The sequence below is a fragment of the Giraffa tippelskirchi genome, chromosome 5, assembly GCF_054371585.1.
Source record: "Giraffa tippelskirchi isolate mGirTip1 chromosome 5, T2T-mGirTip1v1.2.pri, whole genome shotgun sequence".
In the NCBI taxonomy this organism is placed as follows: Eukaryota; Metazoa; Chordata; class Mammalia; order Artiodactyla; family Giraffidae; genus Giraffa; species Giraffa tippelskirchi.
The window spans coordinates 145,065,915-145,091,227 of NC_137279.1; the positions used below are offsets into that span (position 1 = coordinate 145,065,915).

At 36.7% G+C, this 25,313-nt stretch overlaps 2 protein-coding genes and 1 pseudogene across 9 annotated transcripts in view; 1 reads left to right on the forward strand and 2 right to left on the reverse strand.

Moving 5' to 3' along the window:
• Positions 1–49: 49 nt before the first annotated feature.
• LOC145506169 (ankyrin repeat and SOCS box protein 17-like) lies at positions 50–17,352 on the forward strand. The gene is made up of 3 exons (XM_081490164.1): positions 50–571; positions 14,358–14,637; positions 17,067–17,352. Exons 1-3 carry the CDS (start codon positions 171–173, stop codon positions 17,271–17,273), a joined length of 888 nt encoding a protein of 295 aa, XP_081346290.1. The 5' UTR covers positions 50–170; the 3' UTR covers positions 17,274–17,352.
• Positions 12,229–14,298, reverse strand: LOC145506170 (transmembrane emp24 domain-containing protein 10 pseudogene; annotated as a pseudogene). The gene has a single exon (XR_014053592.1). The product of XR_014053592.1 is annotated as a transmembrane emp24 domain-containing protein 10 pseudogene (transcript).
• A 6,102-nt stretch (positions 17,353–23,454) lies between the features above and the next one.
• Positions 23,455–25,313, reverse strand: part of MSH4 (mutS homolog 4) — an 88,204-nt gene continuing 86,345 nt past the window's right edge. For all 7 annotated transcript variants that reach the window (XR_014053590.1, XR_014053588.1, XR_014053589.1 and 4 more), the window contains one exon: positions 23,455–25,297. Coding sequence is in view for 4 of the 7 variants with exons in the window: in XM_081490163.1 (XP_081346289.1) it covers positions 25,106–25,297 (192 nt within the window). In the remaining 3 variants the exon portion in view is untranslated. The remainder of the gene's footprint in view (positions 25,298–25,313) is intronic.

Consider the following 25,313-nt stretch of genomic DNA (forward strand, 5'->3'; position numbering starts at 1 on the left):
TCATCCAGTACTTGATGGTAATATTTCACATGATTTTTTTTTTCTGGCTACAGTTGAAAGGGCACTTCCTGTTTGTGAAGTAAAGCCTACCATATTATCAAAATACGTAACTGAAGGGTTACAGCATGACTCCTTGTGATTTTATTTCTATATCATTGTCTTAAATAGCAATGAGTAAGTCTTCTAAATTATGTTGTAAGACTTCTTGCCCACGAAGCAATATATTCTGTACTCTCATGGACAGAACTGTTAAAGGACTAACCTTGAATAATTTGAGACTGTGGAAATGTGCTGTGTATGAAGACCAGGTTTACAGAAAACTGGCAACACTTCTGAGCAACATCGACTTGGAAGGATTTGACATACTACTCTCAGATTATATTGCATTTGTGGAAAATTCAAGATACTGTGATGACATAAATTTTTACCCTAAATTTACTGTATTATGTGTGAGTACAATTCTGAAGTGGGTTTTCGCCAGAAGAGGTAATCCTGACTTGGTGGAGTTGCTTCTCAAGAAGACAATAGGCTATGTTAAAGACAGAAGGTGTAACCTGGCACTGATATGGAGGTAATAATCTCCTATGTTTTCAACAGGAAAGGAGAAAATTTCTCGTTAAGGGATTATACTACTCCTTTTTTTCTAAAATGTATATGCATACTGACTATATAAGGAATCCTGACTTGATCGTCCTTCATTTGTTCATTCCTTCATTATTTATTCAATAGAATTTTGCCTATATGTACATTATTATGTGTCAATGAATTACTAGTGGTTTGCTCTAGATAGCTTACATGTTAGTGCTCAAGATAACGCAACGTTAGACAACCTAGATTTCTGTACCTAGTCAAAGACATTGCTTTTGTAATGCTGTGATCTCTTCTTTTTGAGAATACTAAGAATGTTTACCTATAATATCCTGTATATATCCTGAATTCCAAAGTATAATTCAGAGTCTAAACACATATTCACTTAGTAATACTTATTAAACATAATAATTCTCATTTTATGTTAATATCATTGGCAAATTTGACATCAAATTCTCCGGAGTTGACTACAATCAAAGTCAAATACCTGATTCAATCTGCTATGGAATCACATTTGCACATAATCTATACATGCCAATCTAGCTATTGAATACTACTCAGGATCTTATCAGAATAAAATATCTAACATGACCTCTTTGTAGTCTGTAATACAGATTTTAAAGTTACTTAGTTTGCACTAACTCCAATTTAGTTTTTGGTTTTAGATATTCATTTGAATATCTAATGAACAGAATAGACGGGCATATGTTCACTCATTCAACAAAATATTTATCACTTTACTGTATATGACGCACTGTACTTAGCACAAGGATAGAACTTTGGATGTATGAAAAATAAGACAGATAAGATCAGTTTAAGACTAAACCAATTTCAATTCTGCCTGAAGCAGTGTTGTCTTCTTGATTGTGTTTTATGTGAACCTATGTGGTGTTAGAGAACCACTAGATTACTTTCCTCAATAATAACCAATAATAACCCAAGTATAAATACTGAGAGCTGAATTCTGCAATGACTTTGTACATCCCTGACAGGCCCATGGGAAAGAAAAATGAAATGAAACAGAGGAAGGGAGGATTAAGTTTTTTACAAAGGTTAATGGGGGAGTGGAGGGGCAAGAAGGGAAAACTGAAAAGAAAGAACAGAAACACATAGTGGGACGTAAGAGTGTGCAATTAACAACTGTTTTGATCAATTGTTTTAAGATTGATATATTTTGACTTAGATGCATCCTCAAGGTAAAACACATTACAGGCCAATTCTACGTACCACAGCTTTTTGGATCTTTCAGAGTCACAGAACTTTAAATTCAAACGGAACCTAAGAATTCATTACCAAACCTCCCCCAGCCCCTCTTCTTGGACAACAACTCCCATAATGTATCTCTGGTTGCTGCTCATCTGGTCTCTGCCTGAACAATGCTAGTAGTAGTGAGTTAACTATTTCCTGAGATAAACCATTCCTTTACCAGGGACCCTGCTGTGTCCTAGCTATGCACTTTCCCCTCAAAGATTCTACCCAGTCTCACGACTTTAAATATGATCATGTGTCAATGACTGCTAAATCTTTATCTCCAGCCCTGACCTCTCCTCTGAGCCCCAGACTCCTCTTATATTAGGCTATCGGCTCAACATCTGAAATTTAACAGGAACAAAAGCGAGTATGGATCTCAGTTGCCCTCTGCCTGCCAACTTGCTCCTTCTCTTGAATTCTCCACTAGATTAACAGCCTCTGTTGCATGGGTCAGAAATCTAGGCCTTATTTTTGTTTCTTCTCTTTCTTTCACAAACACATCAGCAAACCTTTCTGACTTTATCTCTAAAACATCTCCCCATTTGTTATACTTTTCATTTCCATTCCTAACCTAGGTGAAGCCACCATTACTGCTTACCTAGATAACTCCAAAAGACTCTTACTAGAAATCTCCAGCTTCCATTCTTCCCTCTTACAATCTATTCCTGAGGCAACAGCTCGACTGACCTTTTAAAAATGTAAAATAGGCCATACCACCCATGTTGAAAATCATCCAAAGTTTTCCCACTACTGGTATGAAAAAATTCAAAATCAATATCCATTTTTAAAAATTCCCATACAATCTATCCCCAAATCCAACCTCCCAAATCTATTCTTATGTCACTCTTGAACACTATATTCCAAGCATGTATTGGTTGTCCAACATATACTCTTGCTAAAAGTAAGCTCCAGGAGGAACTTCCCAGGTGTCCAGCGGGTAAGACTCTGTGCTTCAAATGCAGGGGTGCAAGTGTGATCCCTGCTTGAGGGACTAAGATCCCACATGCCATGTGGTGTGGCAAAAATAAATAAATAAAATTAAAAATATGCTCCATGAAAGGAGGAATTTTGACTACTTCTTCAACAGTGAATCCTCAGTGCCTAGAACTATCCAGCTACATAGCAAGTGGTTAATCAAGATTGCATTAGATGAAAAAATGAATTTTTATACAGTGTTATTAGATTCTTCTTTCTCATACTGCACCGAATTCTGTCTCCATTTCTCCAACTCTGCCCCCAGGAATATAAAGGACAAAGTCTACTCATTCTGTCTCCTATATGAAAACCTCTCAAATATTTGAACACAGCTATTATGTCCCCATAAAGAATATCTTAAGTTTCCTACGATCTGTTGTTCTTTATTTCTATAACAGCATCATTCTTTGGTCACCTTCCCTTGTATACTCTCCAGTTTGATAATTTCCCTAATACAATCGTAAAGTGTATAAATAGGACCCTGGCAAAAAAGAGACAGAATTAGTGAGGGAAAGGAACTTAAAAAGTTTGTTCATTTTATTTTTGCTTATTTATTATAGCAAAAATAAATGCCACTATATGACAGACTGTAAGTGGTTAAAGGGAGATAATATCATTCAGTTAAAACAATAGCAAGCATTTAGCATTTTCTAAGTACTAGGCACTGTGTTATTTGTTGGGGATACAAAAACAAAGTAGATATATTTCCTCATTTTGGAGAGCTCACAGACTAGTAAGCAGGCCATGAAAAGAATAATTACATTATAAATTCAGAAACAGAAGAATGTACAGGTAGAAAGAACATAGGATATTGTTAACACTATTGGGGAGGAGCAGATATCTAGAAGGCTCTTTAGAAGTATGTCTTAAATTGAGATTAAAAGATAAAAAGGAGTCTTCCCTGTCTTTCCCTTGAAGAAATGTAATCTAGGCAGAGAGAGGCTGACTATAGCTAAGAGAGACACAAACACATTTTATCCATTGACTACAGGCAACTCAGCAACTGCTAGAGAATGAGATGGAAATCAAGTAATAGTGAGCAATAAGGCCTAAAAGTGAAACTATGAAAGATTTTGTAGGCCATACTAAGAAATCTAAAATTTACACCATGGGTGATGCCCAGTCAGTGAAGATCAGGATTGTAGTATGAAAAGATTAATCAGCTCCCATCTGAAGACGGGATTGTGGGAAAAAAGGCTGCAGCTGGAGCAGACACCCCAGTTAGTAGACTGCTTAATCACTCTGTACAACAGCAGTTCCAGAACTTCTATGTAGAAAAGGTTGAGGGACACATCTGATTGAAAAGATGGAGGTGGTTAGAGGAGCTGCTTGAAGCTGAATTTGCATAGCATGCCCAGTGTGCTAACTAAGATTATATGTGTATTTACAATAATTTGGGAGGAAGAACTAATTCTGCTCTACCACCACCACCCCACACACATAGCCCCTAGCCACCCTTTGTTATCACAAGTGTCCAGGTAAATTATAATGAGGACTTAAACTAAAACAATAGCAATGGGAAAAGAAAAGATATTACTAAACAAAATAACAAGAATTACAGTAGGTGATCAGAAGTAGAGAATGAAAGAGGAAGAAGAGTTATTCTTCTTATTTATAAATTTTGAGACTGGTTGATGATTGTATTAGTTTCCTTCTGCTGCTGTAACAAACTTTGTGGCTTAAAACAAGATAAATTTATTATTTTATATTTCTGATGATCAAAAGTCCAAAATGAGGCTACAGTGGCTCATATCAAGATGTCACAAGGCAGATTTCCTGCTGGAGGCTCCAGCTAGAGGCCTTAGCTGCTTTTGCCAGCTTCTAAAGCCTGCCTACATTCCTTGGTTCATTCGTATGGAACCATGAAAGACCATCAACAGCCAAAGCAATATTGATAAAGAAGAAAAAAGCTGGAGGTATCATGTGCCCTGATTTCACACTTTACTACAAAGCTGCGGTCATCAAAACTGTATAGTACTGACATAAAAAAAAAGATACATACATCAATGGAACAGAATCGAGTGTCCAAAAATAAACCCATCAATTTATGGTCAATCAATCTATAACAAAGTAAGCATGAATATACAATGGGGAAAAGACAGCATCTTCAATAAATGGTGTTGGGAAAATAGGATAGCTACACACAAACTGACCACATTCTTACACTATATGCAAAAATAAACTCAAAATTTATTTAAAACTGAAATATGAGACCTGAAATCATTAAACTTCTAGAAGAAAACATAGGTGGTACGTGATTTTACATCAGCCATACCAATATTTTCTTAAATACATGTGCTCAGGCAAAGGCAATAAAAGCAAAAATAAACAGACAGAACTACATCATACTAAAAAAGCTTTTGGAGAGCAAAGGAAAGCATCAACAAAATGAAAAGGCAAAATACTGAGTAAGGGGTGATATGCACAATATACCCAATCAGAGGTTAAAATCAAAAATACGTAAAGATTTCAATAATATAAAAATAAAATTTTGAAAAAGGGCTGAAGACTCAATAGGTGATTTTCCAAGGAAGACATACACATGGCTTATAGACATGAAAAGAGGCTAAACATCACTAATATCAGCGTGTGTGCACATGAGCACACATATTCAGTCATTTCAGTTCAGTCACTAAGTCATATTCGACTCTTTGTGACCCCATGAACCGCAGCACATCAGGCCTCCCTGTCTATCACCAAATCCTTGAGTTTAACCAAGCTTAGGTCCACTGAGTCAGTGATGCCATCCAGCCATCTCATCCTCTGTTGTCCTCTTCTCTTCCTACCTCCAATCTTTCCCAGCATCAGGGTCTTTTCAAAAGAGTCAGCTCTTCCCATCATGTAGCCAAAGAACTGGAATTTCAGCTTCAATATCAGTTCTACTAATGAACACCCAGGACTGATCTCCTTTAGGATGGAGTGATTGGAACTCCTTGCAGTCCAAGGGACTCTCAAGAGTCTTCTCCAACACCACAGTTCAAAAGCATCCATTCTTCGGTGCTCAGCTTTCTTTATAGTCCAACTCTCACATCCATACATGACCACTAGAAAACCCATAGCCTTGACTAGACAGACCTTTGTTGACAAAGTAATGTCTCTGCTTTTTAATATGCTGTCTAGGTTGGTCATAACTCTCCTTCCAAAGAGTAAGTGTCTTTTAATTTCATGGCTGCAATCACCATCAGCAGTGATTTTGGAGCCCCCCAAAATAAAGTCAGCCAGTATTTCTACTGTTTCTCCATCTATTTGCCATGAAGTGATGGGACCAGATGCAATGATCTTAGTTTTCTGAATGTTAAGCTTTAAGCCAACTCTTTCACTCTCCTCTTTCACTTTCATCAGACGTTGTTTAGTTCTACTTCAATTTCTGCCATAAGGGTGGTGTCGTCTGCATATCTGAGGTTATTGATATTTCTCCCGGTAAGCTTGATTCCAGCTTGTGCTTCCTCCAGCCCACCGTTTCTCATGATGTACTCTGCATATAAGTTAAATAAGCAGGGTCACAATATACAGCCTTGATGTACTCCTTTTCCTATTTGGAACCAGTCTGTTGTTCTATGTCCACTTCTAACTTTTCTTTCCTGACCTGCATACAGGTTTCTCAAGAGGCAGGTCAGGTGGTCTGGTATTCTCATCTCTTTCAGAATTTTCCACAGTTTATCATGATCCACACAGTCAAAGGCTTTGGCATAGTCAATAAAGCAGAAATAGATGTTTTTCTGGAACTCGCTTGCTTTTTCGATGATCCAGCAGATGTTGGCAATTTGATCTCTGGTTTTCTGCCTTTCCTAAATCCAGCATGAACATCTGCAAGTTCGCGGTTCACGTATTGCTGAAGCCTGGCTTGGAGAATTTTGAGCATTACTTTACTAGTGTGTGAGATGAGTGCCATTGTGCGGTAGGTTGAGCATTCTTTGGCACTGCCTATGAATAGGCAAAAGTATAGGACACTGAAAGATAAACTTTCCAGGTCGGCAGGTGCTACTGGAGATCAGTGGAGAAATAACTCCAGAAAGAATGAAGGGATGGCACCGAGTAAAACCAACACCCAGTTGTGGATGTGACTAGTGACAGAAGCAAGGCCCAATGCTGTAAAGAGCAATATTGCACAGGAACCTGGAATGTTAGATCCATGAATCAAGGCAAATTGCAAGTGGTCAAACAGGAGAGGGCAAGAGTGAACATCGACATTCCAGGAATCAGCAAACTAAGATGGACTGGAATGGGTGTATTTAACTCAGATGACCTACTGTGAGCAGGAATCCCTTTGAATAAATGGAGTAGGCATTATAGCCAACAAAAGAGTCTGAAATGCAGTACTTGGATGCAATTCAAAAACAACAGAATGATCTCTGTTTGTTTCTAAGGGAAACCATTCAATATCACAGTAATCCAAGTCTATGCTATGACCAGCAACACTGAAGAAGCTGAAGTTGAACCGTTCTATGAAGATCTACAAGTCCTTTTAGAACTAACACTGAAAAAAGATATCCTTTTCATTACAGGAGACTGGAATGCAAAAGTAGGAAGTCAAGAAACACCTGGAGTAACAGGCAAATTTGGCCTTGGAGTACAGAATGAAGCAGGGCAAAGCCTAATAGAGTTTCGCCAAGAAAACACACTACTCATAGCACATATATTAGCGAAATGCAAATTAAAACCGAAATGAGATCACCTCCCATTTGTCAGAATGTTTGTTATCAGAAGGCAACAAATAAGTGTTAATGAAAAGAAAAGGGAAACTTTGTGCACTGTTGCTAAAAATGTAGACTGTGTGAACAGCAAAATCACCCCAAAAAGAACAAAAATGGGGAAAACATGACACTCAATAGATCGCAAAAAGGACAAGTTTACAGCATGAGAGCTAGGTGAGAAGGCAGAGTGTCACCTTGTTCACATGTACCAGGCAACTCCCATTTTTACACTGTCCTGCACAAGTTCATGAATTATCATCAAAGTGCTGTGAAGATTGATTTCAGGGATACAAGTAAATTCTAATGAGTAGACAAATTCATAAATCAACTCTGTAAAACACAAGGACTGACTGTACAACTGAATTATTGCACAGAAATTTCATGAAAATTGGAGTTGCTCAGAATTAAGGCACGCTGAAGTTCTTAGATTGCTCAGGAGAGTAACCATACTGATAAATTTTAAATGTTTAAGTTAAATGTTCATGAAAAGAATAAAAGAAGTATGTGAAGAAAAAAAAAATGTAGACTGTGCAGTCACTGTGGAAAACAGTATGTAGGCTCCTCAAAAATTAAAAATAGAGGAGAAGGCAATGGCACCCCACTCCAGTACTCTTGCCTGGAAAATCCCATGGACGGAGGAGCCTGGTAGGCTATAGTCCATGGGGTCACTAAGAGTCGGACACGACTGAGCAACTTCACTTTCACTTTTCCCTTTCATGCACTGGAGAAAGAAATGGCAAACCACTCCAGTATTCTTGCCTGGAGATTCCTAGGGACAGCGGAGCCTGGTGAGCTGCCGTCTATGGGGTCGCACAGAGTCGGACACGACTGAAGCGACTTAGCATAGCATAGCATATGCCCACAACATCAGGTCAAGAACACAGTCCATCGGGGAGCCACCCCCGGCCCCGTGGCCACTGTACTTGCTGCACAGTGGTCTAGCTCCATCAGCCTTAAAGAAAAATAACACAGATGTGAAATGGTTCTAAACTCCATTACATCTTCCCAGAGTTAATTTTACTGGGAAATTGTTCCCTGTTTTTACAACACTAGTCCCTAAGGACAGAGTACAGAGGGGGAGAATCTTGTAAAAAAAAAAAAAAAATTAAAAATAGAGTTACCATAGGCTATAGTGGGATTCCCTGGTGGCTCAGAGGTTAAAGAGTCTGTCTGCAATGCGGGAGACCCGGGTTCCATCCCTGGGTTGAGAAGATACCCTGGAGAAGGAAATGGCAACCCACTCCAGTATTCTTGCCTGGAGAATCCCATGGATGGAGGAGCCTGGTAAGCTACAGTCCACGGGGTCGCAAAGAGTCAGACACGACTGAGCAACTTCACTTTCACTTTCTTTAGGATTCACCAAGTCCACTTCTTGGTATTTATGTGAAGAAAATGAAAACACTAATTCAAAAAGATACATGCATGTCTATGCTCACTGCAGCATTATTTACAGGAGCCAAGATATTGAAGTAACCTAAGTAACCATAGTAGATAAAGAAGTCATGTCTGTGTATATACACATAAATACAATGGATTATTATTCATCCATAAAAAAGAATAAAATCTTGCTATTTGTGATAACATCGACAGACGTAGAGGATATTACACTAAGTTAAATAATCCAAAGAGAGAAAAACAAATACTGTATGATTTCACTTACATGTGGAATCTAAAACACAAAACAAATGAACAACAACAACAAAAAGAAACAGACTCATAGATACAAACTATTGGTTTCAGGGCAGTAGGGTTAGGAGTTGGGAGAAATAGGTAAAGGAGATTAAGAGGTACAAACTTCAAGTTATGAAATAAGTCATGAGGATGTAATTTACAGCATCGGGGATATAGTCAGTAATATTGTAATAACTTTGCACAGTAACAGATGATGAGTTGTCGTGATCAGTTCATAATGTATTTAAATATCAAACCACTATGTTGTATACCTGAAACCAATATAATATTGCCTGTTAACCACACTTCAATTAAAAATATAAATAAAATAAAATTGACAAATGCCCTCACTGCACCTTCTCCCCAGCACTTCCATACTTTTCCTACCTTACTTTTTTCTTTTTCCCCACAATATTTATCAGAACTTCTAACATAGTATAAAATTATCTTGTTTGCCGTGTTCATTCTGTATTGTTTGTTTCCCCGCACTACTGTATTAGCAAGAAAGGAGGTATCTTTGATTTGTTCACTCATATATCCCAAGTACCCACAAGAGTGCCTGGCATACAGTATGCATTCAATAAGTATTTGTTGAATAAATTAATAGACAGTAATTCATGTTACTGTCAAAGATGAAATTGCCTGAGAACAGTTAGTCAGATGAAAATTAGTCAAAAAGCCACATTTATGTTACTTAGATGTTAAGGGCAGAGAAAGAGGGATCAGTGAAAGAGGGTTGAGAATGAATAGTCAAAGAGGTAGCTGCATCTTAAAGAGAATGGTCCCACTGAGCCATGGGAAAATATCTCAAGAAAGTCAACTGTGTCAAATATCAGAGATGAAATTATTGTGAAGAACGTATATTGAATTGGCAGTCAGACCAAACGAGAAATACTAGGAAACATTTTAGAAATAATTATTATAGCTGCAAAATGGAATCAGTCTCTGCATATCTCTATGGAAATATTATATCCCATTTCGTAACTGTGTATATGACAGGTTTTCAGATACAGAGGGTTCAGTTCATTAAGCTCACATTTAAAAACTGATTCTTGACTTGCTTGCCTCCCTCCATCCATATAAGTACTGTTATAATTAACTGTCAGTACATATTAAGCAAATTTTGGTTTACAATAACATGTTCTTTAAACATGAGGATTAATCATATGCCATTTGGGTACAGACTAGACTTTCAAATCTCATTTTAAACCTATGTGAGTTTTAGTTATGTGCCAACATTTTTGGTTCAAAATATCTTCTACAGGTAATCTTAATCTTAATATCTTAAAATCAGCTAATATCTCTAAATCTTAAAAAGGGACACTTGTGGTATTTTTTGCCCCCTAAGTCCCCTGGATCCCCATACTTATAAGACTCTTAAGTCAAATATCTTACGAGTTAGCAAGATGAATAAATGAGATTGTTCTTGAAAATTCTAAGTGATTGCACTTCACCAAAAATCTTATTAGGCCCAAAGATATAGAATAAACTAATAATATTTTATTAATTTTAAATTAATAATATTTTAATATTATTAAAATTAAATGTTTTAATTTTAGTTAATTAAAATTAATAATGTTTTCCAGGACAATAGTAAAAAAGTCAATTAACATATACTTGAGTATCTCCTATGGGGAAAGCATTGTTCTAGGTATTTGGGGATATAATAGCATACTAAAGAGACAAAAAGCATTGTCCCATAGTACTTGAAATTTTATAGTTTATCTTGCCTACCCATTTATTTTGAAGATAAGAAAATGAAAGATTAGAGACATTAAGCAAGTTGTCCAAAATGATAAGAGCTCAATGGAGCTATGTACAAAGAGCCATAAGAAGTAAGACAAAATCAGGCAATCAAAGAAGACTTTGCAAAAGAGTTTATTTGACAGAGTCTTATACAGTCAGCAAGACTTGTCTCAGAATTGAAAGTGGAAGGGAAGAACACACACAAATCCAAGAAACATAGAAAAGTTGGAGGCATTGTGATTTGGGAAAGTGAATGCCAGTAATAAGGAGAAAGAATAAAGAGGTAGTTTAGAAATTCAATTTTGCATATGTGTTAGAAGTATTTGTGAAAACGATGAGATGTTCAGGACAATATTGATCTGCAGATGACTCTAGGAGAGAGTTTATGCGCTTCCCTGGTGGCTCATAGGGTAAAGCATCTGCCTGCAATGCGGGAGACCAGGGTGCGATCCCTGGGCGGGGAAGATTCCCTGGAGAAGGAAATGGCAACCCACTCCAGTATTCTTGCCTGGAAAACCCCATGGATGGAGAAGCCTGGTGGGCTACAGTCCATGGAGTCGCAAAGAGTCGGACACGACTGAGCGACTTCACTTCCAATTTTATAGAGAATTAAAAGGATATATATAGTATCACCGGCAGAGTGTTAACAAAATCTTACTTCTCAATTTCTAAAATGCTATTCTGCACTGCACATTTTTTTTTTAATCATAAAATCTTGGCATTTCAGACCTCAGTGAAGCTTTGAAGATAGACTTTTGGGCTAGTAATTTTCATGCTGTACTTTTCTGAGTTCCTGACAAGAACCACAGGGGAGGTCTCTAGGACCCCAAATACACTTCAAGGAGAGAACTTATCTAATACAGAACATTTTAGATAGGAAGTTCTTGCATAAGAATACTCCAGTGTTGTTTATGTCTGTAAATGAAACATTCTTTCCTATCTTTTTATTGCCAAACATCCACTAATCATTCAAGTCTTAGCTCCAGGCTAACCTACAGGCAATGAGTATTCTAGGTAGAGTTGGGTGCCTCTCCTCAATGCTTTTACAGTTCTTAAGCATGTCTCTATCATAGCAATTATCATCTTGCATTGAAGTTTTGAAAATTATCCTAATATTTATAGTTTGCATGTGGTTGTGGACTATATTTTATTAGACCAATCAAGAGAATTCCAGAGACAGGACTATGAGTAAAATTTCCCTTTCTTTAGTCCTAAAATCCATGTTTACTTGGCCAAATCAAGGCTTGATAATTAATTAAAACAATCCCCTGTGGTTGATTCTACCATGTCCTATCTACATATCTTTTTTTTTTTTTTGAGCACAAATGTTTTAATTCTCTAAAGTGAAATTTTCTTTAAGCACTATCTACAGTTCAAAGCTCATTTCTATGAGGTGTCACAGCCATCACCCTTTTAAGAGACATAAAATTATGAAAGGGTATCACCAGAAGCTAACTAAACATTTCAGTTAAGGGTCAAGAGAAAGTTAAGTGTGTTGTCACACAGAAATCCAAAGAGGACAATCAAAAAGTAACAAGTTCAACATGGTCATACAAATGTTGGTAAAACAAGTAGAATGGAAGCCCAAGCTGGTGAGCAAGTGGGAGAAGGAAAGAAAACATGGTTCAAACAGATCATACGAGGAAACCCAGTACAAATGCTGGCTTTGGCATTATCTAGGTAACCCCTATTTTTTGTCATAGGTGACTCTAATAATAGTCTTGTTGCAAAACCAGTCCAAATCCCACCAGGTTAAAAAGAAGGCCCTCTTTGACTTCTCGGGTGAAGGTGGTAACCCACGTCCTCCCACATCAAAGAGATCAGTTCTGGCAAGAAAGCTCCAAGGTGCCTTGATGGTGCTGTTGGTAGGATGCCTTTTGCCAGGCACGTCCCAGCGATGTTCTGCTGGCCAAGATTCAAGGTGGGAGGAGACTGGGCTTTATTACTCAATCAACTTCTTGGCCTTGAAGAAGCGACGCAGGTAGAAGACCTGCCAGGTGGCCAGACCAATGAGGCAGAATATTGGAAAGATGCTGAAGTACAGGACCCGAGTGTTCGTGGACTCATTGGTATCACGCATCTCCTCTTCTTGCTTCTCCATGTAGGCAAAATCATTAACAATAGATTCTGAAAGGTCTTCTAGGCGCCGTAGCTCCATCTCCAAAGGTTTGAGCTTCTCAACTTTTGCAATCTCTTCGTAATTTTTTGCTTCCACTCCATGCTTCATGTCTAGGATCACGAGTTGGTCAGGTATCTGCCCTGTTCCCTTGCTCTCAAAACACACTTCAAACATGTCATAATCTTCAGTGGTAAAGGCAAATTTCCCCTTGGTTGCATTATCCTTGGAGTACAGAATATGGCCAGCAGAATCTGTGATCTTGAGACGGGTGCACAGGCCGCTGGCAACCCCAGACTGGTCAGTGATCTCGTACGCGCCCGTCACCAGCAGGTCCTTGTGGATCTCCTCGCGGAGGCACTTGCGGGAGTTAACAGGCAGGTGGAAGGAAATGGCGAGGACCGAGCTGGGGCCGAGCAGGAGTAACAGCAGCAAAGCGAACGGGCAAGGGCCACGCTGAGCCTGTGGGCCTGAGGAGCCAGACATGGTGCCGGAGACTGTTCGCTTCCCTGGGCCTCGATCCTATCTACATATCTTGACCAATTTAATAGCGAACATAAATGTCCATGAAATGAAACGACTGCAAGAACTACATGCATTAGAAAAAATAAAATTTTCATTTCTGTCATAATGGAGCATAAATTTTCAAGTCCAGCCACCATATAGTACTCCCGGAAAAGCAAGATTTCAAACTTGAGAGACCTGATATGGCCCTCATCATAATTTACATTTCTTCAACCTGAAAATACCAATTCTAATTTTATTAAAGTGAAAAAATAGACCTAAGATAGTTATACTTTTTCCTTTTCAGTCTAATTTTCAAACTCAATTCAATCCCAAGCCTGATACACGATCAACAACAACAAAAACAAAAAGATATCAAAAGGGTCACATAATTCTGTTCTATTAAAAAGTGAAATATAAAAGTCTGTCCTTCTATTTCATTTTCGATTTTCTAGAGGTATATCAGTTTCATAATGCTACTTCTGATCACTATGGATTTCTCAATGAGAAACAGAATTGCTATCACTAAAAGGTAAATACTTTCCACACAATATAAATCTTTTTATTTTTTTTTCAAGTGTAAAAGGGGTTTAAGTATGTAGTAGGAACTTTGCCATTTTTTAACCTTCAAGTTGGCCTAGATTCAGAGAGGAAAACTCTTTTTAAGACATATTATATATAAAGGTAAAGTTACATTAAAGTTATTTAAGATATTTGTTATTTAAGATAATACCATGATTTGAAGACAAAGAGTTTACCACATTTTTTAATTCTACATTCAGTGAGGTCTTGTTTGTTTGTCTGGTTCACAGACCTTTCACTCCAGAACACTGGAGATATGCAGGAAGTGGCATACAACCTCTACATTATGTAGCTGAGACGAGACAATCCAATATCTTAAAAGTACTCCTGCAATATGGAATCTTAGAAAGACAAGAAAACCCTATCGACACTGTGTTAACAGTATTGTTCGACCCTTTAAGAGTGAGACCAACGGTTGATCATGAATTGGTAGACATCCAGGAAGATGCCAAAACATGTTTAGTGCTCTGTTCCAGAGTGCTTTCTAGCATTCCAGTCAGCAAAATAGAGGTAAGCAAAATATCGGACTTTGTACTTTGACTCAATTATTGATCAAGTTTAAGACAGAACTGTGAGGCAAGAATAAAGTTAATTTTAAATCTTTGGATCCAGTGAAAAATTAATCACTGAGTATATGCTTATAAATTAAAAACAAGTGGAATCCCAATGATCTTGAACATTAACTCTTTTACTTCACAATTGCATATCTTCTAAATATGAAATAATTTTTAAAAGTTAAATTTATAGTTTATTTTAGCATTTATTAAGTTGATGTATGTTATTATTACATCCTAATTACATGATAACCTGTTTATTAGGATTTCTATATCTGTTAAAGTCACAACTAATTAAAATTTTAACAGACTTCTTCTCCTATAGAATATTTTAAAATGAAAGTTGCATTTCTCCCCATATAAAATCACATACCAAGAAACATATTTTGCTTTTCAAAATTCCTGAACAATTTTAAGCATGAAAATATAAAAGCTTTAAATATTTGTTCAGTTGAAAATATCTATCCCTCAGAAATATGAAGAGTTTCTCCTTGATAAGGTTTAGGGAAAACAACACAAACCATGTGACGGGCATGTCCACCCTGTCAAAATGAACTGCAAGTTTTAGCATCAAACTGTATCAAGTTTATTAAAAAATAAATTTTTTATCAAAAAATAAGTCTGCTTAAGATAAAGAAGGTAGCCCTATAAATTTAAACCAGTCACATTACTAAAGAATCTAGCAATTCTCTTTGTGTTTAAAGGTGTGACTTCAAAAATAAACTCCTAGGAAATATAATTCAGATGCATCTTTAATTTTCTTAAGCCTCAACTATGTATATCAATGAAACACCCCTGGGCCAATTGTAAGGAGGGCAATTGGTCAAATTGTAGCTCAGCTGGTAAAGAATCTGCCTGCAAGGCAGGAGATAGGGTTAGATCCTTGACTTGGGAAGATCCCCTGGAGAAGGAAATGCAACCCACTCCAGTATTCTTGCCTGGAGAATCCCATGGACAGAGGAGCCTGGCAGGCTACAGTCCATGGGGTCACAAGAGTCGGACACCACTTAGTGACTAAACCACCACCACCATTTTGGCTACCAATTTTTAACCATTTTGGCAACCAATTTTAGAAATTTGCTTGTCCTTGTCTAGTGTTAATTTTGTACCATTATTATAGGACATATTGATTCTCAGCCACCTCTGTGAATGCTATTCCTGAAGTACACTCAAAACAGAACAGTATCAGTAGTAGGATAGAGTGAGTTGATCAAAATCTTTGCCTGAATGGCAAAGTTAAAGCTGGATTCCAATCAACTGCAGTTTAATAAGTGAAGTGGCATTGAGCAAGAAGGTGAAAGATGGCATAAAAACCAGCTTAAAGAACACTTCAAATAACCTGCTTTGCATTACCACATTTCCCAGTTTTACTGTAAATATACATATAGATATCTTTACTTATAGACCACAGTTCTGTGAGCCCAGAGACTATGTCTGTTTTGAGTAGCCTAACAATTATCCTAAGCACCAAGTTCACTGCTGAGTATACACAAGATATTCTTTAAAAAATTATTTACTGATGAAAAATTATATATCATTTAAGTTAGTGTCATGAACTCTGTAGAGAAATAATACAGACTTTTACTTTTACTTCTGTATCAGGCTAATAACATTTGTCTTCTGGAACTAAATATATAAAATGTTACCTTAACTAAACCTTAAAAAATCATCTTCATGGGGATGGACCTCCTGTCATATCTTCTTGTGATTCAGCAGTATGAAGTTTTACACTACAATGATTGGAATTACCTGGCAGATTTATGTTGTCTGTGTGTGTGTGTGTGTGTGTGCTTAGTTGCTTAGGTCATGTCTAACTCTTTGTGACCCTATGGACCATAGCTTCTAAAGGTTCATCTGTCCATGGGGATTCTCCAGACAAGAATACTAGAGTCCCCTCCTCCAGGGGAATCTTCCCAACCCAGGGACCAAACCTGCATCTTCTTATATCTACTGCATTGGCTAGAGCCTCCTGGGACCCCAAACCAACTAAATCAGAAATTCAGGAATAGAACCTCAGCACTGATATTTTCTAAACTCTCCTAGATAATTTCAGTTTATGGTCAAATTGACAACACTCTAGAGGAGAAGCTAATAAACCATAAGTATATGATCTGTCTAAAATTAAAAACACAGATTCACTGTTTTAAGAAATAAGTTTTGTGTTCTTAGACACAAAAGACATTAAACTTTATATGTGATTTTGTGAGTAAAATGAGTATAAAAATTCTTGACTCAGGTAAAAATGTTTTGGGAAAAAAAGGCATTATAAGAGTTAATAAACTTAAGATACAATATTGTGAATTCAAATAAAAAATTAAAACGTTTATAATTTGGACAAATGCAGTGATCTATATTACAAAGTTAAAATATTTCTCTTTTCTTTAGATGGAGATAAGTTTAAGAGCACGTCCAATTATTTCAAATTGGCTGGACTACATTCCTTCAACAAGATACAAAGATCCATGTGAACTAGTACATCTTTGCAGAATTACCATCAGGGCTCAGCTACTATCCAAAAATATGCTCCCAAATGGAATATTTTCACTTCTAATTCCTGTTCGTCTACAGAACTATCTGAATTTACAAAGCTAATGCACATTTTGTTGGCATTCTTTAAGGCTGCTCACTGTTGTATGGTTTAGAAGTTAATAAACTATTAACTTCACACAAATTTTTACTGCACTGAACATTCCATTAGAAAACATATTTTCACATAACATACTAAATGAATCACTTTTAAATCAGTATATGGCTGTACCCATTACTTATCTATATAGTGGAACAAATTATATGCATTTTTATAACATTAAATGTTTACCATTTTATTTCATTTTTAAAAGTTATTTTGGTTTTGGAGCATTCTTATTACTTGTGGAAAATCTGGTTATATTACTATTCTGAGCTCTGAAGCTTTTACTATCAGTTTGTCCTAGGTTAGGTAAATATTATTTTATATTTTGTATTAATAATAACAAACGTTTATTGAGTTAGTGGCAAATAAAACACAGTGCCTGGTAGTAGGGAATAATTAATTAAATTAATAGGTGATTCCTTCCTTGAGAGAATTTATAATTCTCTAGCAGCCATGGTCACAAACAATACAAGGCAAAGAATTAGTTAACCAAAGTGCTGGGAGTAGGATGACAGAAATGTATTATGTCTGGAAATAATTAGCTGTAAATTACAACATGGAGCTTGAGTGTTTTGGTATATGATACCTCTGAATACTAGACTAGCAGTAGTCTTTTTAGTGAGATATAGTTGCATATAACATTAAAGGAGTTTCAGGTATAAACATAATAATCCAATAAATTTATATACTGTGAAATAATCACCATAATAAGTCCAGTTAACGTCCATCATCACACATTACACTTTTTCTTGTGATGAGAACTCAAAACCTACTCTCTCAGCATCTTTGAAACATACAATACAATATTAACTATAGCCACCACACTGTACATTACATCCTCAGGACATCTTTATAACTGAAAGTTTGCACCTTTTGGCCACATTTACCCATTTCATCCACCCCCAAATTATATGCATTTTAATACAAATAGAGAAACCGTTTTGACCCAACATCACATCAGTTAAATCTGCATACTCTTTGGTAAGAAAGGAACTTGTTATCTTAAAAATAAAACAACAGCAATGTATTCTACGATAGTTTTTTTAGCTCTCTGCTTTTTTAATATCTAGAGTATTAGATCCTTCTTTATATATCTAGAGAGAAGTCAAACTGTTGAAAGATGAGAACTGGGACAAAATTCTCCATGGGTCTCTCATGTTATGAGCAGAGGAACTGATTGCCTTACTCTTGACTATCTTTTTAAGGATGTTTGTACAGTGAGCGGCCTTAGAAAATAGAGATAGTGGCTCCCTCTGAGCAGAGGGCAGGTTTGCTCAGTGTCTAATGTAATAAAGGCAATGCTTTCCTCTGGGGAAATAAATGGTCAAGGAGGTGTGCTTACAATTCATTTTAAAGGACTGGAGTTTTGAAAGCTTGCAGTTCTTCAGCTATAACACCAATCTACGGTGTGCATATCTACCTGCACAACTACACATCTGATGATGGGAGTATGTGGAACCAACACAAACAAGAAGCTCATGCTTCATGCTTCACCACTAGTAATAAAGTCCTTTGTCTGACCCAGTCTTTTGTCTTCTGACAGCAAACATGATACTACGGGAAACTAAACTGCTACTTTGCACATAAGTTGAAAATCTTAGATGCTTTACACTCCTTGGCAATGAGAATCTGTTCCCCACCTTATCACTACACTTAGATTCATTTCAGTAGATACTAGCAGACAGTATCTATTCTGTCTATCTGCCATTTGGGGACTATCAAAATTTTGACAATTCGTAAGAAAAGGGTAGGTATTATTTCAGTTTTAGAGTAAGGTAAAACGATTGTGTAAGTTTCTTAAGAACAGAATAGAAATAGCAAAGTACCAATATAATGATATCACTTGCTTTTCCTCTCCTTTTACTTTTATTCCTTTAACTGCATCACAGGGTTGCTTTATAGAAATGCTCATTTATTATACTTAAACCCATGAACCTCCAGATGTTCAAGCTGGTTTTAGAAAAGGCAGAGGAATCAGAGATCAAATTGCCAACATCTGCTTGATCATTGAATAAGCAAGAGAGTTCCAGAAAAACATCTATTTCTGCTTTATTGACTATGCCAAAGCCTTTGACTGTGTGGATCACAATAAACTGTGGAAAATTCTTTAAGAGATGGGGATACCAGACCACCTGAACTGCCTCTTGAGAAACCTGTATGCAGGTCAGGAAGCAACAGTTAGAACTGGACATGGAACAATAGACTGGTTCCAAAATAGGAAAAGGAGTACGTCAAGGCTGTATATTGTTACCCTGCTTATTTAACTTATACGCCAAGTACATCATGAGAAATGCTGGGCTGGAGGAAGCACAAGGTGGAATCAAGCTTGCCAGGAGAAATATCAATAACCTCAGATATGCAGATGACACCACCCTTATGGCAGAAAGTGAAGAAGAACTAAAGAGCCTCTTGATGAAAGTGAAAGAGGAGAGTGAAAAAGTTGGCTTAAAGCTCAACATTCAGAAAAATAAGATCATGGTATCCGGTCCCATCACTCACGGCAAATAGATGGAGAAATAGTGGAAACAGGGGCTGACTTTATTTTGGGGGCTCCAGAATCACTACAGATGCTGATTGCAGCCATAAAATTAAAAGACGCTTACTCCTTGGAAGAAAAGTTATGACCAACCTAGACAGCATATTAAAAAGCAGAGACATTACTTCGTCAACAAAGGTCCATCTAGTCAAGACTATGGTTTTTCCAGTAGTCATGTATGGATGTGAGAGTTGGACTATAAAGAAACTGAGCACCAAAGAATGATGCTTTTGAACTGTGGTGTTGGAGAAGACTCTTGAGAGTCCCTTGGACTGCAAGGAGATCCAACCAGTCCATCCTAAAGGAGATCAGTCCTAGGTGTTCATTGGAAGGACTGATGTTGAAGCTGAAACTCCAATTCGTTGGCCACCTGATGCAAAGAGCTGACTCATTTGAAAAGACCCTGATGCTGGGAAAGCTTGAAGGCAGGAGGAGAAGGGGACGACAGAGGATGAGATGGTTGGATGGCATCACCGACTCAATGGACATGAGTTTGGGTAAACTCCGGGAGTTGGTGATTGACAGGGAGGCCTGGCGTGCTACAGTTGATTGGGTCCCAAAGAGTCGGACACAAGTGAGTGACTAAACTGAACTGAAACTACATTTAATTATGATTGTACATATTTTAAGCTCATAAATAAATATACAGGAAGTTCAAACAACACAAAGTGTATTTACATTTGAAAATTTTACCAGTAGCATATAATACAGTTAATTTCTTTGGTTGAAAATACGTGTTAATATGAAGTAAAAAAATAATCACCTTTAACTCTTTTTTCTTTTTTGGCCAGGTCATGCAGCTTGCAGCGTTTTAGTTCCTTAACCAGGGATCTAATCTGAGAGCCTGGCAGTCAGAGGGTTTAGTACCAACCATTGGACCACAAGAGAATTCCCTGAAATTTCTTTCTACTGGAATTATTATTTCTATATTTCCAACATGGTTGATGGAATCACCACCTAGAATAATATTTAACTCTTCGTTTCTGTATTAATTTGCTAGGGCTGCCATAACCAAGTACACAAACTAGATAGCTTAAAACAATAGTAATTTATTATCTCACAGTTCTGGAGCCCAGAATTTCCAAACTGAGGTGTTAGCAGAACCACACTCCCTCTGAAGCCTGTAGGGGAATCCTTCCTTGTCTCTTCCTAATTTCTGGTGGTTTCAGCAATCTTTGGCATTCCTTGGCTTGTAGATGTAGCACTCCAATCCTCTATCTACACATGGTGTTCTCTGAGTCTCTGTCTTCACATAGTAATCTTATAAGGACCCGTCATACAGGGGTCCACCCTTCTCCAGTATGATCTCATCTTAATGAACTACATTTGAGATGATCCTATTTCCAAATAAGGTCACATTCTGAGGTGCAGGCGGTTAGGATTTAATGCTTCTTTTTCAAAAAGACACACTTCAACCCATAACACCTTTCCCTCACTAAAAAATCAGATACGTCATGAATCATTAATCTGGTTAATCAGCACAAAATCTCCTTAATATCTTTCAAATCAATGTTTTCTCTACTCCACCAGACACTCCACCATCTCCATTCCCCTCCTTTACACACACATACAACCTGTTCTTATTCCATTCTCACTGTTCTGTCTCCTGTACACACACACACACCTGTTCTCACTCCATTCTGTCTCTCTCTCTCTCTCACACACACACACACACACACACACACACACCTGTTCTCACTCCATTCTGTCTCTCTCTCTCTCACACAGACACACACACACACACACACCTGTTCTCACTCCATTCTCACTGTTTCTACACTTAACCATCATTTCTCTTCTGCACTACTTAAAGTTTCTTAAACTATCTCATCTGTTTGGTTTCAACCACACATCTCCAAACCATTTATGCTATCACCCAGACGATCTTTTCAAAAGAAAAATCTAATCGTGCTATTCCTCTACCACCACCATCCTCTTCTACTCTCCAACAAATTCTTTTGTCATCTGAAGGAGAAACTATATAAAGCAGCTTCTTCAACCTTTTGCCACTCTCCTATGCACTCTATCCCCCAGATAAACTAAACTGCTTCTGGTGTCACATCTTTTTGCTTTTACACATGGTGATCCTTAACTAAAATGCTCTCTGTTCCTGAGCGCTTAACATATTTTACTACCCTTAAACTTCCTTGAGCCACGAAGAATTGCAAACATTTTTTGGTGCTCTTACCCTTATTTTCCTCTACTATTGTACTTATCACATGGTGTTCCAACCCTTGTATGTGTGCTTTTTTTCTCTTAACTACACCTGAAGGCTACCTCAAGGTCAGACATCTTTTGTGCACCTAGCACACAGTATGTTGTCTGTTCCACAGTAAATATTATCCGATTAGATTTTTCAAGCATTTTTTTCCTTTTGCATTAAGACTTACTCTGACACTTTCGCTGGAAGGGAAACATTTAACATGATACCATGAGAGGTTAAACTAAAAAACAGCTAAAAAATAATTTTGGGAAAAGAGTTTTAAAAATTACTGTGGGCGAAAGAATGATCAGAATAACTTTAAAATATCTTAAATGCTTTACTCACTGCACATCTATTAGAATGGCTATTTTTTTAAAAAAAACTAACAAGTGCTAAAGAACAAACCTCTCATACCTGGCTGACAAGAATGCAAAATGGTATAAACCCTCTCGGAAAGAGTTTAGCAGCTTCTCATTAAGTTAAATATATACTTACAATATGACAGAGCCAGTCCACTAAATTAAGTAAATTTTAATAAATTAAACTTAACACTCACACAAAAATCTGTATCGAAATGTTCATGACAGCTTTCTTCGTAATCGTCAAAAACAAAATGCCTTAATGTCCTTCAGTGAGTGAGTGAAAAAACCATGGTACATATTCAATACAAACAATGGAAAACCAGCTAGCAATGGATAAATCTTAAAGTATAAGATGCTCAGTAAAAGAAGCCAGTCTCCAAAAGTCACATGCTACCTGATTAGTAAAAACAAAATTATAGGGAAGGAATCCTTAACCATTCCCAGTGAAGACAGAGGTCAGGGAAGAATTGGGCCACAAAGGGTTAGTACTGAGGGAATCATCTGGTAGTGACTGAGCTCTTCTGTATCTTGATTGTGGTAGTGGTAGTGGTTCCACAAATCCATAAATGTGCCAAAATTCATAAAATTTTAGACTAAAACGAAAATTTAATTTTATCGTATGTAAATTTAAAAATAAACGAATATACGTATTACTTCCCAGGCATGAGGGTTAGCTGCCTTTTTCCTCTACTCCCGTGTACCTTAGCCCTAGACTTGAGAAAGATTAATTTATGTGAGGAGAAAGGTGGAGCAGACTAAAAGAATGGCTTTGAGGTGGATTATCAAGGAGTTTGCTACAACATTATGAATATTTATCTTAAAAGACTGGATTATGATAATGATCTATAATTTAAGAGAAAGACAAAGGCGAAGAGGTACTAAAGAGGAGAGCAAATAGACCTGAAAATTACAGAATGGATCGTCTCCCTACCTTTCACCCCTGTCCTATAGCACCATGACTTAATAATTCTATCTTCATCTGACTTGCTTTTTCATGTGCTTCTGCTACACACAAAATGATTGAAGAAAAAGCAATTTAATTTTAAGAAGATATAAACCCATTTTTATTTCAGTACTTCAAACCTAAAATAAAAGGGATTAATCAGTTGGCTACAGTTTTCACATCAAAAGCTATAAATGATGAACAATTTCTTAAAAGTCTGGTGGAATTTAATTTGGCATTAAATGTAAAGGGAAGCTAATACACCTGAGGAAATGATATCTAGCATATTTAGTAGTTTGCACTTGTCTCTGCTGCCTGCTTTTCTTCCACAGCCCTGCTCGCCTTCTGACTTTTATTGCTTCCTCCTTTTCTTCCCTGCCCTCCTAAACAGTGTATGATGCCCTTTAGCTCCTCAATGCCTCCTAGAAACTTGCCACAAGTCTAAATTATCTACCTGCTTTTAGGAGTGACCACACAAAATACAATTCATCTCAAAGGCTGTGAATTAAAATGTGGCTAATAGTCAAATTCAAGTACTGTGGTGCTCTATTTATAAAACATGATAGTAGGAAATATAAGTAGTCTAATAGGACATTTAACATATATCTAATGTAAGTACTAACACTAATTTACAGTAATTTTTTTTTAAAAAAAAGAATGCATGTCATTCAAATTATAAGTTTTCAATATACCTGGCTACTAATATGTACTTAGAGTACCGAGAGTTTAATAAAGTCAAAATTATTACATTTTGTAAAATAAAATATGCATATATTAACAAAAATGCTTTAAAATTACTTAATAATTTCCCCATGTTAGGCCTTTGGGTTGAGATTATGTGACTAAGTCTTTACTGAGATGGAACTGTAGAAATAAAGTGTTTGAGAAGCTCTTTGCAGTTACTGAACAACTGACAGTCTTCCATTTTCTTTTGTCCATTTGTAGAATAAACTCTGGGCAAACTCTAAAAGGTGTTGTGAGCCACATGCCTGTGCAAAAACAATTCTACATAATGTTTCCTTGTGAATCAACAATTAAGGCAAACATATCAATATTATCTTTCTGCTGCCTTGGTTCCTCATCTAAAAAAGATGGTCAAAAATGAAAATTTGGAAAAGGGAAGTGGTTATTGAGTAGAAAATCGAACACCTGGCTATTAGGTGACTACTCCTTCCAGAAGCACTCTCTGCATTACGAAATATCTATTTGCTGAATTTCAACCTATAGAACCATACTGAATGCCAAAATGAATACTTAAAACTCTCAATGCTATTCTAACAAACTTCAGATGTATCCAGTGTTGGAATTCGATGGTATCAATTAAGAAATTATTGCATCATTATAAGAATGTAAAAGAAATATTGGTTCCAAATAAAAGTGTAAAAGAAAACCTTACCTGGAAACTTTTCCAGGCCCACAAAGAAAGATTTCTTTTAGCTAAACTATATACGATAACATGCGAAACCATAACTTGTGTAAGATGAAGTTTCATAAATGAGAAAAATGTCACATTAGATTTTTTTCTACCACAAAAATCAGTTCTTTAAATAGTTCTCATTTCTTTCTTAAGTTATATAACAAACATTTTCTTGTACAGAATACATAGATGATAATTCTGATGTTAATACAATGTAATTTTCAGTTAAAATATAAAATTTAGCAAATATTTTCTTTTGCTCACAGGAAAAATGAATTCTAGGTTCTTCATGTTAAGACATTATTTCATTAGCATAAGACATGAATTGTTACTATTCTTCAGTATTTCCTGAATCTTGTTCAGCCCTGGGAAAATCTGCTTCATATTTCTTTTTGAGATTACTTAAATATGTTCGTAAACTGTCTGGATCCAATTGAGAGTTTCGAGCAGTTTGAACAAGTCTAGTAGCTAGATGGTATACAGCTCTCTGTCTTTCCATCTCAGGGGTACTCCTTTGGTTTTGCTGTTATTGAAAAAAA